At 41.7% G+C, this 13779-nt stretch overlaps 1 protein-coding gene across 1 annotated transcript in view; it reads left to right on the forward strand.

The window, feature by feature from the left end:
* The first annotated feature begins 1348 nt into the window (after window positions 1-1348).
* Window positions 1349-13779, forward strand: part of LOC133024527 (cytoplasmic phosphatidylinositol transfer protein 1-like) — a 46855-nt gene continuing 34424 nt past the window's right edge. The window contains exon 1 of the mRNA XM_061091671.1: window positions 1349-1469. Within this exon, the coding sequence (XP_060947654.1) occupies window positions 1398-1469 (72 nt within the window). The 5' untranslated portion in view covers window positions 1349-1397. The remainder of the gene's footprint in view (window positions 1470-13779) is intronic.

Here is a 13779-nt window from a genome sequence, read left to right on the forward strand (position 1 = left end):
TTTAATACCGTTTTCAGACATGCACTGAACTCCTGACCTTCTCCTGAAACGTTTTGGAAGGGCTGTATGTGAAAATGCAAATGTCCTAGTCAGTTGCTCCGGACATTCTAGGAGCAATTGCAGGAGTTTTTCCTGCCAGCATCCCTAGTAAAATGTTCAAAGAATGTCTGAGTGAGCTCATGTGAGAATACAGCAAGGAAAGGTGATGAATTCACAGGGATACACGACAAAAACTGCAAAAGAAAATAAAGGATACAGTCCAGAAAACAACTCTTTTTAATGGAAATAATAATGAAATTCTGAAAGTGTTTGGTATAAAAAGAACACGTGTACAGTTGAGCCTTCATCAGTCTGACAGAGAAATGGAAAGAAAGAATTAAGCAGCAGTGAAACCGAGCCAAGCCAACATTTAACCTCTCTCTGAGGCAGGAATGTTTGGTCTGGTAATTAATATGATCTGGCTCTGTCTTGTCTCTGTGTAACTCCAAACATTTTCTCCTTCCAACTTTCTTGCCCTCTTCCCCCCTAGTGATGTCATCACACACACAACTACACACAGCTCCTCACACACATACGACCACTTCCACACGATCACACACACGATGACCCGGGATCAGCAGTGCAGATATTTTGGAAAAAGAGTGATTTCCTTGAAATAAAAATACATAATGGGGGCAGAGAGGAATTGCTGCTGGGCTGATTTGGCCTTAATAGGGCTTTGACGTCAGTGGGAGGAGAAACTGGACAGAGATGCATATTTTTGAAAGTTTCACTCGGGAGGAAGTAATGGAGCATTCCTTCCCTCAGCATTCCCTCTTGTTGCTGTTGCAGTGAAGTTGAGAACACTCAGCTCTCTGACTGAAGGTCCATAGGTGTGTGCTTGACAAATACTGTTATCAGTACATGGTGCTGTGAACCCAAACTGTAAAAACATCAAAGTTAATGGGATTTATTTGATTTTTCTCATGGAGTTTTGTGTGTGCAATAAAGCTGCCGAAGTTTTCTCTTACTCTTTTTTTTATCTTTTACATCCGTTTAAAACATTCAGGAATTCCTCAACTTGTCATTAAGTTTGATATCAGTTGATCATCCACAATGGCTCTAGTTTTGCCTTATCCTTCCGTGTATGCTGCGCTGATCGATTATTTAAGACCAAGTGTGTGTGTGTGTGAAAAAGTACATTTGCAGTGTGTTTGCAGACGGATGACGTAAGCAGCTGGTCAGGGAAATGGGAACAAGTCCAGAGGGCTGGGCCGTGTGCTGGGGCCGAACGCTGAGTTTCCTGCTCTGTTTGTTAACCTTCCCCCTTTCTTCACTGGGTGCCTTCTATGCTCTGAGAGGAGACGAGGGGAAAGAAATAAAGACATCAAGGCAGGAATACACAAGGAGACAGGAAGATGGGCTTAAAAAAAGAAAGACAAGAGAAGTTTGGGTTCAGCCGTCCGGACAACGTTGACAACTGGGGAGAGGTAACTTGTAGAAAACGGAGGGGATGCCTAACAGAAAGTTGGCCTCAAATACAGTAAAAATACACGTGGAGTACATTTCCACTCTGGTATGTTCAAGTAGCTGGAAAGCAATAGGATCCTTGTTTTCTAGGGAAACACGGGAAGGTTTTAAACCATGTTCTTCCTCTGTACAACAAATTTGCTCTTTCTTCTAATTAATAGAAGCAATATTTAGGAACATAACGAACTCTTAAAACTGTCTGATTTCAGATAGCTAAAGCCAGATGATGGATATGATGGTAATTTCATACATCATTTGCAGAACGACTCCACAGACCTTAGAAAGGGCAAGTGAAGCGGGAAAGTTCATAAAAAAACACTAATGAAGAAGAGCGAAATAAGATGCACTCCTGCAGAACATGTGGTTTAGGTGTGGCCTGTTTGTGGTCATCAGGCTGCAGTCATTACGCATCCTACTAAAACCAATGGTTTGAGGCTCTGTTTGCAATTATAATCAGAGTTATGAAGCCAGAAATTGGTTCAACGTCACGGAAAATCAGTTATGGGAACATATGGGTGTGGGCACATGGAGCTGCCTCCAGTGGTATGTATTTGAAGGCCGTGTGTGTGTGTGTGTGTATGTGTGAGAGAGTGCAAGTCTTTTATTAATTCACTGCAAACATTACGACTTTATTAACTATTAAAGTGACAACCGGAGACTTAGTTATTCGACAAATCTTACACATACCAGGAGAATTTACCCAAGGTTAATATTCTTACTTTGTAATTATTTTCACAGTTGATAACAAAGTGGTCTGATTGGGTGGGTGGGTGGGTGGTTGTTTACTGTTCAGTAAAGCCGAAGGCAATATGCGGGACATAGTGTTTGTTGTAAAAGAGTGCTTTCCTGTCACATCAGCACCTTTTTATTTAAGTCCAAATAAAGATACCCTTATTTTGTTTTCAGGGTGTTTTCTGAAATTCAGCGGTTTGTGTGTGACTGGCCTTACTGGGTCAAAGGTAAAAAATGTTAAGCTTGCTGGGTGTTTAGTGATCATCATCAGGTACTTTGAAAACTAAACATTATCTATGATGTGTTTTGTGATATAAAGTTCAGACCTGGTATTAACATCTGTCTCGGGTGATCCAATCACATGTGGACAGCTCTATAAGTGTGAACGCACCCAAGATGCCTTTATGACACATTTGAAATCGTATCACTGTGAGCCCAATAGATTGTTGGTGGCCAGTGCCGGTACAGATATTATATATTATATTTTTAAAATATGTAGCAATTATTCCTAAGAAATCCTTCAATCCAACCCTAAATGTAATTAGAGGCTTGACATCTTACATTTAACCATAAACTTAATTATAAATAACGTAAAATAAAAAGAAAATGCAAATACAGACAAATATATAAAGAACTGAAATATAACGTTTGCACTGATATATCTGGGACCACAACTTGTTCAGCCTCTTCTTGCAATGCTTGTTCTTTCTCTCCCTCCCTCTCTCTGCGACACAAACACATGACAACAGGCCCATCTGTCAGACTGGCTGAAAAAAACATAATTTGGTCTTTGTGAATAGAAATGATATGTCTGTTTATTTTCATTTAGAGAGGGGAAGTCAGATCCCATCACACGTGTTCGCAGGACGCACATGTGGAGACTCATTCGATTCCAGGTGTGAACTGATGCAATTGGAACTGTCCACTTACGACAACTGTTAAAACCGGGGTTTGAAACACTGTTGCTGCCTGTTCTTGCTCTTTTTAATATTGTTTTGACTACTCACCTGTCTGTTTCTGTTTTTCCTCTCTGCTGTGTGCGCTCGGCCTTGTATCAATGGACCCTGTTAGCGACACTGTTATGGAAACACTGTTAGTCTTCCTTTAGCCGCAGCCACATGGACAGACAGACAGACAGAAGGTCAAGGGCACTCAGACGGAAAGATGTGTTTTGGTTCATGTGGATACTGTGGCAGTGTTAGCTGCTAGCTTAGCAATCTTAGACCCTGTTCAGACCTGATATTAACATCTGTCCTGAGAGATCCGGTCACAAGTGGACTTTGTTAGGTACGTGTCTTCACACTTGTTATTACAATGTGTCCTGGACAGATTATCATTCTCACAATGAAAAGAATTTGGCCACATGTGTCCTGGACAACCTCTGAATGTGGCTTGAGTGATCGGATCCAAGGACATATCGAGGACGTACGTTAAGAACTGACTGTTTGTGAAGAAACACAATATTAATTTAAACAAAGTTGTGCATACACAAAAATAATAGTAAAGTAGTAAGATTTGAATGTAAGCCACGCCCATTTCAGGCTCATCACACACCCACAGACACAAATGTATATTTTCTGACGTACTCCGCTGTGGGGCCTCCTCTCAGATTGGGGCCTTGAAACTTGGTATAAAAATCTCCACATCTCCAAATATATAGTTTAAAAAAAAAGAAAGTCAAAGCCTTCTTTTCACCTGAAAGCTAGAGTTTCGTCTTGTAGAAATGATCCCAGGCTAACGCTGACTTTGAATGCACAGCCATCCATTAAGTAATAAAAGTCTCTCAAGTGATTTGCAAGGACTGAAATGTCTTGTCTTGGCTGCCTTTCTGACCACAGCACCTCATTCTTCCATCTCTATCTCAAACTAACACACAAACACACATACACACAAACACACACACACAGGTTCACAGGCACCAAATTGCTCTTCTCCAGAGCAAAAGAGACCTCTGCAAACCTTTAATGTAGTTATGTTTCGTTGCATAAGTCCATTGCAGTCCACTTCAATCCATTTATTCCAGTGAGTGTTTTGTTTCTCCCTCTCTCTCCTCGGTCTGTGAGCCTCCTATATGGGCCGTATCACAGCGGGACTGTTAAAACTTCATACCTTCAGTGGGTGAAATGTCACTCTTTGTGGAGGGTTACACTGCACCGGATGACCTTATATAGACAGAGAGGGGGAGAGAAGAGCTGTCGGCTTTATTTCAGTTGATTTTATATTATATATTATATTATTTGCTGCCTTTGATTTGAAATTATGTATTGTTTTGGAGGTTTTGTTCTCTTGTTCAATGGACATTTTTCTATTGTTACACAATTCATATCCTCATAACTTGGAACGCAGCGTCAGTGGCTCATCCCCCGTGAATCAATGGGGGAAACACTGGTCAACTTGGACTAGGGGCAGATGCACATAAAAAAATGTTCCTATTGTTCAGCTGTTTAAGTGAGTGTGTGTAGTTTTGTCGAGAAAGAAGTCCTCCTGCCGTGATCAAACATGGAGCTTGAAAAGACACCACAGAGAAACTGAGGTAACGTGAATATATTATATGTATGCATGTGAAACTTGAAACTTGACCTTACTTTAAAGACTCATTAGGTAAACGACTAAAGCCAGTGATGCAGCATCGTCTTATACAATCTCATAACAGGACATAGCTACATTGTTGAAAAGGCAGATTTAGTCCCATTGAAAGTTAGTAGCCAATTTGTTTAGCTTAAGACATGTTTTAAAGGGTGATGGGAGACATGGCTATGACACAATGTTGTACTACTTCAAATATTGGCAAGTCCTTATCTGTGGTATTCACTAAGTGTGGAACATGAAAATGGCAACAAGGTGGAACAATAGAGACCAATATCAACATGATCATTTATTGTTTTCATCCTATTCCTGCCTTTGACATTCAGGAAGCCTTTTTGCTTTTGCTGACATTTCAAATGTCATTTGTATAATGGAAATAGAGTCTGTGCGACTATAAGTTCACTTATTGTGAATGAAAGCTGCCAAGCCACTCTGATCCATAAAATGTTTCTCAAGTGCCAATGGGTGTTTGGAAAGAAAGTGGCAGATTCATCCAGATTCAGTATTTCTAGATAAATTTCATTTTTTCAGTCATGTTATCTGTGCATGCAGAGGATGAGTTAATACTCTTGACGCCATCAATACTTTCTTCCTGGATTTAAAGCATTTATACAAGAGGATTTGGATGTAATGTGGATTCATGTTCAAAACACACAGACAGACTCATTTATATGTGGCCCACAAGAGTAGAGGCAACAAACAAGGAGTCCAGTCAGGTCTGACTAATGTGGAGGACAGTGACTGGAGAGTAGTCGTGTGTTAAGATCATAAAATTATCTTGTTGCTCAACATTCCTGAAATACTGTCTCCCTGCTGACTGACATTATGTCGGACCCTGAAAGGTCTTTTTCTGTGTGTGTGCCTGCAGTAGTCGACACACTAATCTATTTGACCATTATATTGATTTATGGTTGTTAGTGTTTAATGTAGAGATCACAAAATAAAACCAAGTAAAAAACTACAGACTTGCTCTGCATGAACTTCGTCACCCCTGACATTTTCCCAGGACATTACCAAGGCAATCTCCATCAACCTCCAATTAACCAGTTCCTGGAAAATCCAGTAATTGTTTGCTTTCCAGAAAGCTCTGTAGCCTTCCAAAGACAGAATGAGGGGTGATTGGGGAGTGCTTTGGTTCCCATGTTGATGCACTGCCAGTGCCAACTGAAATCCTTTCAATGCTTCTGCGGCTCCTGAGACTTCAGACCTTTTATCCCTTACTCTGACTGTTTGTGCTGTTTAATGTGTTTGTGTGTCAGGGGGTTCGGAGCTGAAAAGTTTGGAATGGGACCAATTTGTTGTGTTTGAAAGTTGTAGAAGTGCACAAGTATTTCAGAAAAAAGGTGACACATTCAGATTGGTCATGATCATCGTTGAAGATTGTATTTGCAATTAGGCAATTTACTGGTGTCGTAAACAAACCAATGACTGGTATAGAATATCAGTATTCATCCCAGGTCTTTGTAGATACTGGCAGGATTGTTTTCAGTGACGATCACAACATCTTCACCCTGTGACTTTTGGTTTTACTAAGGATTTTGAATTAAACTAAACTCCAGTTAGCGTGAAATTACAGATTTTAAGAAGTACAAATACACTGAAAGTTAATGAGAGCAAATAACCCGCTGTCTTTTTCAGTGAAGCCCGAGGTTCACCCTCCCAATAGCAAGGCAGTCAGACTCTGTAAAGTAGAAACGGTTGTATTTATAGTTGACAGTGACGCATGAATATGGGTTCATGTACTGGTGATGAGAAGGTGATGCTGTGTCAACGCAGGTTGTAAATGACTGCACAGTTCCTCTCTCTAAGAAAACTTGGGGGGGGGGCGGCAAGAAACACATGATATCAATTTAAACAAAGATAATAGTAAAGTAGTAAGATTTCAATGTAAACCTCCACCATTTCAAGCTCATCAAACACACACACACGCACAGAAATGTATGTTTTCTGACGTACTCCGCTGGGGGGCCTCTCCCCCCCAGCACAAATCGCCTGCTCCCCCTGTTGCAACACCCCTGTGTGCACCTGTATAATCATTTAAACTTGGTTTAAACATCTCCACATCTCCATATATATAGTTACAAAGTCAAAGCCTTCTTTTCACCTGAAAGTCACAGTTTCCTCTTGTAGAAATGGTCCCAGGCTAACGCTGACTTTGAATGCACAGCCATCCATTAAGTAATAAAAGTTTCTCAAGTGATTTGCAAGGACTGAAATGTCTTGTCTTGATCACACTGTTAAAGTAATGAGAGTAAATGTAGCTCATTATTTCCAGAATCATGTTTATAAGGCAGTGCATGTGATAAGATTATAGGTCTGCAGGCTTGTTATACTTCAGTATTAATTCATCATAGCTTCAGATAAGTCAGTTTGGGTTAGAGAAGAGATTTTGAATTACATACCTTAAATTGTTTTACAAAATACATGTGTATCTGAGCATATGTCGACCATTTCCACACGTCTGTGCTTCTGTTTGTTGTTCTGTGTGTCATGGTTAGTGTAAACCTTATCTCCATTTGACCCATTGCCTCCCTGAGACCCCACCTGACACTTTTTCTCATCCTCTGAATGCCGATGACTGCTGACATCTCCTTGTTAAATTCCACGGGAAACATCGAAGCGTATGAGCCTGTAGCTAAAGAAAGACGTCCCTGTGTTTCTGCTGTTTATGCACAAGCCAGATTCCAATGCCCATGTTCATGTAGTTACACACGCAGGATGAAAGATTATTTTAACAACTGCGCTGTGATCACACACAGAGGCTAGACTATGGTTTAGCCCCCACGCCAATACTCACACACTTATAGATCCCATCAGTCGGCACAGTTCAGTTTATTTTGGGACTGATTTTGTGATGCTTAATGTGGCATAGTGTAAAAAAAATGCTCAGAACTTGTTGCATTTATAAAAGTATCTCATTAACACATTGCATTCTGGGGGAATCTAATGGGGAATGTAATATACCTATTTATGTATATTGAAGTTAACGCTTCATGTACTCAGTGAATCCATTATTTAAACTGCTTAGCTACACCTCACCCAGCCACGAGCTGTTTAGCTGCACTCTGCGCCAATTTAAACAGGATTAGATTCACAGTTGCGGGCTCTGTAATTTTAATTATTATCAATCCATCCACAGTTGCAATCCACTATGCATCTGCCATGTCAGATCTGAAGCAAATAACCCGCTGTTTTTTTCAGTGAAGCCCGAGGTTCACCCTCCCAATAGCAGGGCAGTCAGACTCTGTAAAGCAGAAACGGTTGTATTTATAGTTGACAGTGAAGCATGAATATTGGTTCATGTACTGGTGACAAGAAGGTGATGCTGTGTCAATGCAGGTTGTAAATGACTGCACCCAGTTCCTCTCTCTAAGAAAACTTGGGGGGAGGGGGGGCAAGAAACACATGATATCAATTTAAACAAAGATAATAGTAAAGTAGTAAGATTTCAATGTAAACCTCCACCATTTCAAGTAGGGATGCACCGATCCGCTTTTTTCACCTCCGATACCGATACCGATATCTGAGGTTTAGTATCGGCCGATACCGATCCGATACCGATACTAATTAAACAGTCGGATTCCCCTGGTCCGCACCAGTTCTAAGTCACCCGCGGGCGAGTTCACCACCATTGCAGCTCCGCCGGTTCCGTTCAAACTGAGCAGGGCGGGAGATCCGGACCGGGACCCGTCCGGCACCGGGCCGGCGGAGGGACCGGGAGCCGGACCGGGAGCGGGAGCCGGACCGGAACCCGGACCGGGAGCCGGACCGGGACCCGGAGAGGGACCCGGAGCGGGACCCGGACCGGGAGCCGGACCGGGAGCCGGACCCGGACCGGGGTTCACAGACGCCCGGGGGAAGCTAGTGGCGGCGGCGTGCGGAGTGGGCAAAGTTCCGGGTCCCGGTCCGGCTCCCGGTCCGGGTCCCGGTACCGGGGCAGCAGCACCAGCAGCCGGCAGCCCGGCTCCGGGGAGCACCGCGGCCCCGGTGGAGGCGGCTCGGCTCGCACCGGGAACCGGGGGAGAGGCGCCGGGCACTGTCGGCTCCGCACGGCGTGTTGCTTGCGTATGACGCCACTCACAGCGCACAGCATAGAATTACACAGAATAGATCAGCCGATATGGATCGGCCCATTGTCACCGATACCCGATCTAGAAATTTCTTCAATATCGGTACCGATACCGATACAAATATCGGATCGGTGCATCCCTAATTTCAAGCTCATCACACACACACGCACAGAAATGTATGTTTTCTGACGTACTCCGCTGGGGGGCCTCTCCCCCCCAGCGCAAATCGCCTATGTATAATCATTTAAACTTGGTTTAAACATCTCCACATCTCCATATATATAGTTACAAAGTCAAAGCCTTCTTTTCACCTGAAAGTCACAGTTTCCTCTTGTAAAAATGATCCCAGGCTAACGCTGACTTTGAATGCACAGCCATCCATTATGTAATAAAAGTTTCTCAAGTGATTTGCAAGGACTGAATGTCTTGTCTTGATCACAGCACCTCATTACTCCATCTCTCTCTCAAACTAACACACGCACGCACGCACACACACACACACACACAAACAAACAAAACTGCCCGTACAGTCAATCCTCTCAATATAATGTTCGGTTTAGTCTGTGCCATAAAGATGTTGATTTTATTCTGTAATGTTTTGGCCTTTGAAGTAGACTTGCAGTAGATTGTATTAAACAGTTTTATCAGTTTAAACAGTGATTATAATAGATTGCACACTAACCTTTAAATAAATATTTGGAACCTCTCTCCACACAAAGCAAGCTGAGTACAGATAGACAGATAACTGCTGCTAAGGAGAATGTATTCATGCCTCTGTACATTAGAATAATCAATCAATCTTTATTTATATAACCCATATTTACAATTCACAATTGGTCTCATAGGGCTTAACAAAGTATGATCATCTGTCCTTTACCCTCAACAAGAGTGAGGAACTACTAACCAATACAAGTCATAAACCTGCCCACAAACATCAAGAGCAAACTGATGTATCCAAAGAATAACCAAAAATATACTGTGTATGCATTAATTTGAGATCCTGTAAGGACCAATCAAATCTGTAAAGAATAATCTATGCCGCCTTTACTTACGAAAAGAGATATGTCCGTTTCAAACATCCATCCACTAGAGGGCAGCGCAGAGTCAAGAGTTTTTGACAACTACAAACATGTCGTCCGTGGGGGAGGTTATGATAATGTAGCTCTTAAGAAACAGAAATATCGACCAACTTACTGCTCAGCTTCATTTGTTTTATCGCTATCCGTAAGCTTTCAGAGGTCGTGCACAAATACCGATGAAATAAACGCACATTATAAACTCAAGCCTCTGTCAGACAAGCATGTATGAGCCTTAATACGTACATTTAAGTGAGAAATATGCTTTTGATCTGTCTGCCAATGATGTAAGCCTAAGTCCTGTTATCCTGCAAAACCCTTTTTGCAAGAGAATAACTTGATCCGTGCTTTCAGCTTCTTCTTATTCTATCTTCTCTGTGGCGAGCTTCATACCACAAACCACAGATCAGTGGGATGTCAGTGCAGTACCTGAGGGAATACTTCTTCAGAGTTCCATAGTAAATGACTTGTTGTTGAAATATACTTTCTGGCTGCTCATAAAAATCCTGAGATTAATGTTTGTTATGTCTGTTATGTGGTTTATTGGGCGTTGCATATCCTCCAGCATAGTTTTACAAAAGCTTCCTTCAAACTGAAATCTGAAGAAGGTCTTGATGTATCTTTCATCAGTAGACAAAGCAATGCTTAGATAGTAAAAGTCTGATGGTGGTGTTGTAAAAAGCAGGTTTCACTGATTACACAACAATAAAGGACACTTGTTAATTGAGTTTGAGAAATAAGTAGATTAATTACTGATGTAGTGAACTAAATCGAATGCACATATTTAACAGCAGAGGATGGAGTGACTTCAACCACAAAACCTTTTTCTTTTATAATACAAACACAAACAGGATGGTGTTGCATATCATGCCACTTCAGATTAATGGATGATACAATAATTATCGCAATAGCATTTCATCAATATTAATATAACAAAAGTCCAATATATGTGAATGTTATTTGCATTGTGTAGGCACAGTGACGAGGTATAACACATGACTGTCATACTTCAGATTTGTCATTCTCTGCGTTTAAACCCACAACCTTCCCTCTGGAGGAAAAATAGGTCTTTCAACTTAAAAGAAATAATAACATGCAATCTATCGTGATTATTAGCAATATCGACTGATATAAAAACCTTTTTCCCCTTGCTTCCAGGTTATTGGCAGACTTAAACTAAATTTGATGTGAACATGAAAAAGGTCTGATTAGAAAAGACACCAAGCGACTCCCTGGGAGGGGCCGTGGGTGGAGTGATTTTATTTTATTATCCCATTGTCAGCACTTGTCCCAGTTGTGCACGTGTTGGGATGGTGAATCAGGATTGTCACCAACAAGAAAACAAAAACATAAGGTGAGGCACACTTTCACTCATCCGTCCATGCATTCATTAAAACCTCCCCCAACACACACATACACCGAGTGTTTGTTAATTTTTACCTAATCAAGACACCCATTGAGATGAAACCCTTGTGGTTGTGGATTAATTGACAGCTCACTGAAGATAAATTACCCGGCTGCTCTTTGTGTTTGTCCATGTGAGTCTGCCTGAGTGTTAGTTTGTGGCCCAGAGTCGTCTCCAGCTACAACTATAATTAGCTGCTGTGTTTCGGTTGCCTTGGTAGCGCCACAAAGTCCTTGCCACTGTCACTCTGTGTGTGAGTGATATTGCCTTATAAAGTGCACAGTGGCATTTTCCCCTTATCTGTCAACTGCATGGCTCCACAGATGTGACATCTGGGACAAGTTACATGCAGACACAAAATGCTCAAACGGCTGCTCTTGGATCAGCACATGCCGCTTAGCTGAACAACAGCAAAAGCATAAAATAGATCCAAGGAGAGTTGTTTCCAGCAGAGCTTAATCAGTAGAGATGTCAAATTGATCAGGAATCATTCTTGCAGTCTTTTTAAAACTCCGTTCTTGCTTTAGATCAGCAGGAATGGTGCCGGTTTGGCACATCCTGGCAACATGGTGCCTGAGAATGTCACTCTAAGTCCTTATTCAAGTACGTCGCAGTGCATTCATTAAGAGCAAAACACTATTCAATCCAATACACTGGGATTTATGAGCGCCAATGTTCCAGCGTGTTCCCAAGGACTACAAAGCTTAGCACAGTAAAAATGTGGGCAGACTGCTCTTGGACGGATGTTCGTCTATGTCTTTGTGTCCCTACCTGGCATTAGCACTGATATAACATAAATAACAATTTGCAGACATAACAGTTCAGTGTGCTAAGTTTCAGCACCTGGGTCAGATTTATGAATCCCTTCTTCTGCTGCCAGACTCTCCAGCCTGTTAGAACAACAGACTTCCAATTTTCTGACTATGAATTAACTCCTTGCGAGTTTATGTGACATTACGTATAAATGCCTGTTTGCATTAACCAGGCAGTGTCACTGTAAAGTGAAATTCCTCTGTTGTCCAAGCCAGGATGAACTGAAATGAACCTCAGGCAACTAAACCCTCCACTTATCAGTTTGTTAGATATTGGTTTGAGGTAGTAAGGTTAAGGGATATCTCAAATTAAAGAAAATCTATTTGTGGAAATGAGCAGTTTCGAACAAGAACACATTGATTCATATGTGTTTAGGTCTCAAGATCTCCTATCAGTCTCCCATGCACACATACTTGCAGAGTCATACACTTAGCACCAGGTGAAGTTTAAAGGGTCAGTGCAAGTGTATCACAGTTAAGTTAAAGTGGAATATAAATTAGGTGGTAATTAATAGTAATGCTCTCAGCCAGTCTCATACCTTTCAAACATCTGAGCCAGTTGAAAGAGTGCCAGTGAAACTGAGTCAGAAAATGAAGACCATTCAGATGAGAAAAATAATGTTGTCCAGGAGGTTCAGCAGCAAATATGACTCATGTCGTCCCTGCACATTAACTTGAAATAGGCTGACCAGTTGTCCCTCTGCTCAGCATTTTCATCTTTTGTCCCATGTCTCATAAATTTTGATGATTTCCCACATTTTTTATTGGCTGTTTTCACACTGCAGTTTTCCGATGTCTGGCTTTTGTCCAATGGCAGTAAGGTAGAGAAGGCTGTCATCATGGGGCTGTGTTTGACGGGAGTTCAAATTGTGCAGATGTGAAAGCTAAAGATGACAGCTGAACTCCCATCAGTGGACTGTGGTAATTAGCTTTCATTGGCCATTTTTCCACGGTTTAAAATGACTTGTGGATGAAAACAAAGGCCGTGGCCAGGTTAAAGATGTGCTTTAGCCTGATTGGAGACTTTTTCGAGCGAATTAAAACAAATCATTGGTACAATTTCAACTTTATAAAAATGCGCACACCATTCTTTCTCCACTGGCCTCGGCTGCTCCAAAAAAAACGTTTATTGTTTTTGAGCCAGACTGATACAAAAAACTAAAATAATGGTCAAATTAGTATTTTATGACATATTGTACTTACAAGGCCCTCATTGATTTTCTCGGAGTCACTTCAGAGTTCCAATTAAAATACCAACCCCTCTAATCTAAGTGTGTTTGTGTGCTCTGCTGGGTACAGACGCACAGTGTCACATGGAGCAGTGCATTTCAAAGTCAGGAACATACCGTTGTCTTTGACCTACACTCATCTTTGTCCTGCCGTGAAAACTGAGCCCATAGTCTCCCTCATCACTCAGCAGCCCCCAGTGGAGCATTCGAGGAATAGATTCCTATCTGAAGTACTCAGGACTGGAATCTGTTCCTCCTCGTACGGATGCCTTTCCATCATCTCCACATCTCAGCTCACCTAACGCTGTCCAGTTCATGGAACTTTGAAATCTGCGTGTGCAGACGAGCAGCTGGATTTAT

The sequence above is a fragment of the Limanda limanda genome, chromosome 2, assembly GCF_963576545.1.
Source record: "Limanda limanda chromosome 2, fLimLim1.1, whole genome shotgun sequence".
NCBI classification, from domain to species: Eukaryota; Metazoa; Chordata; class Actinopteri; order Pleuronectiformes; family Pleuronectidae; genus Limanda; species Limanda limanda.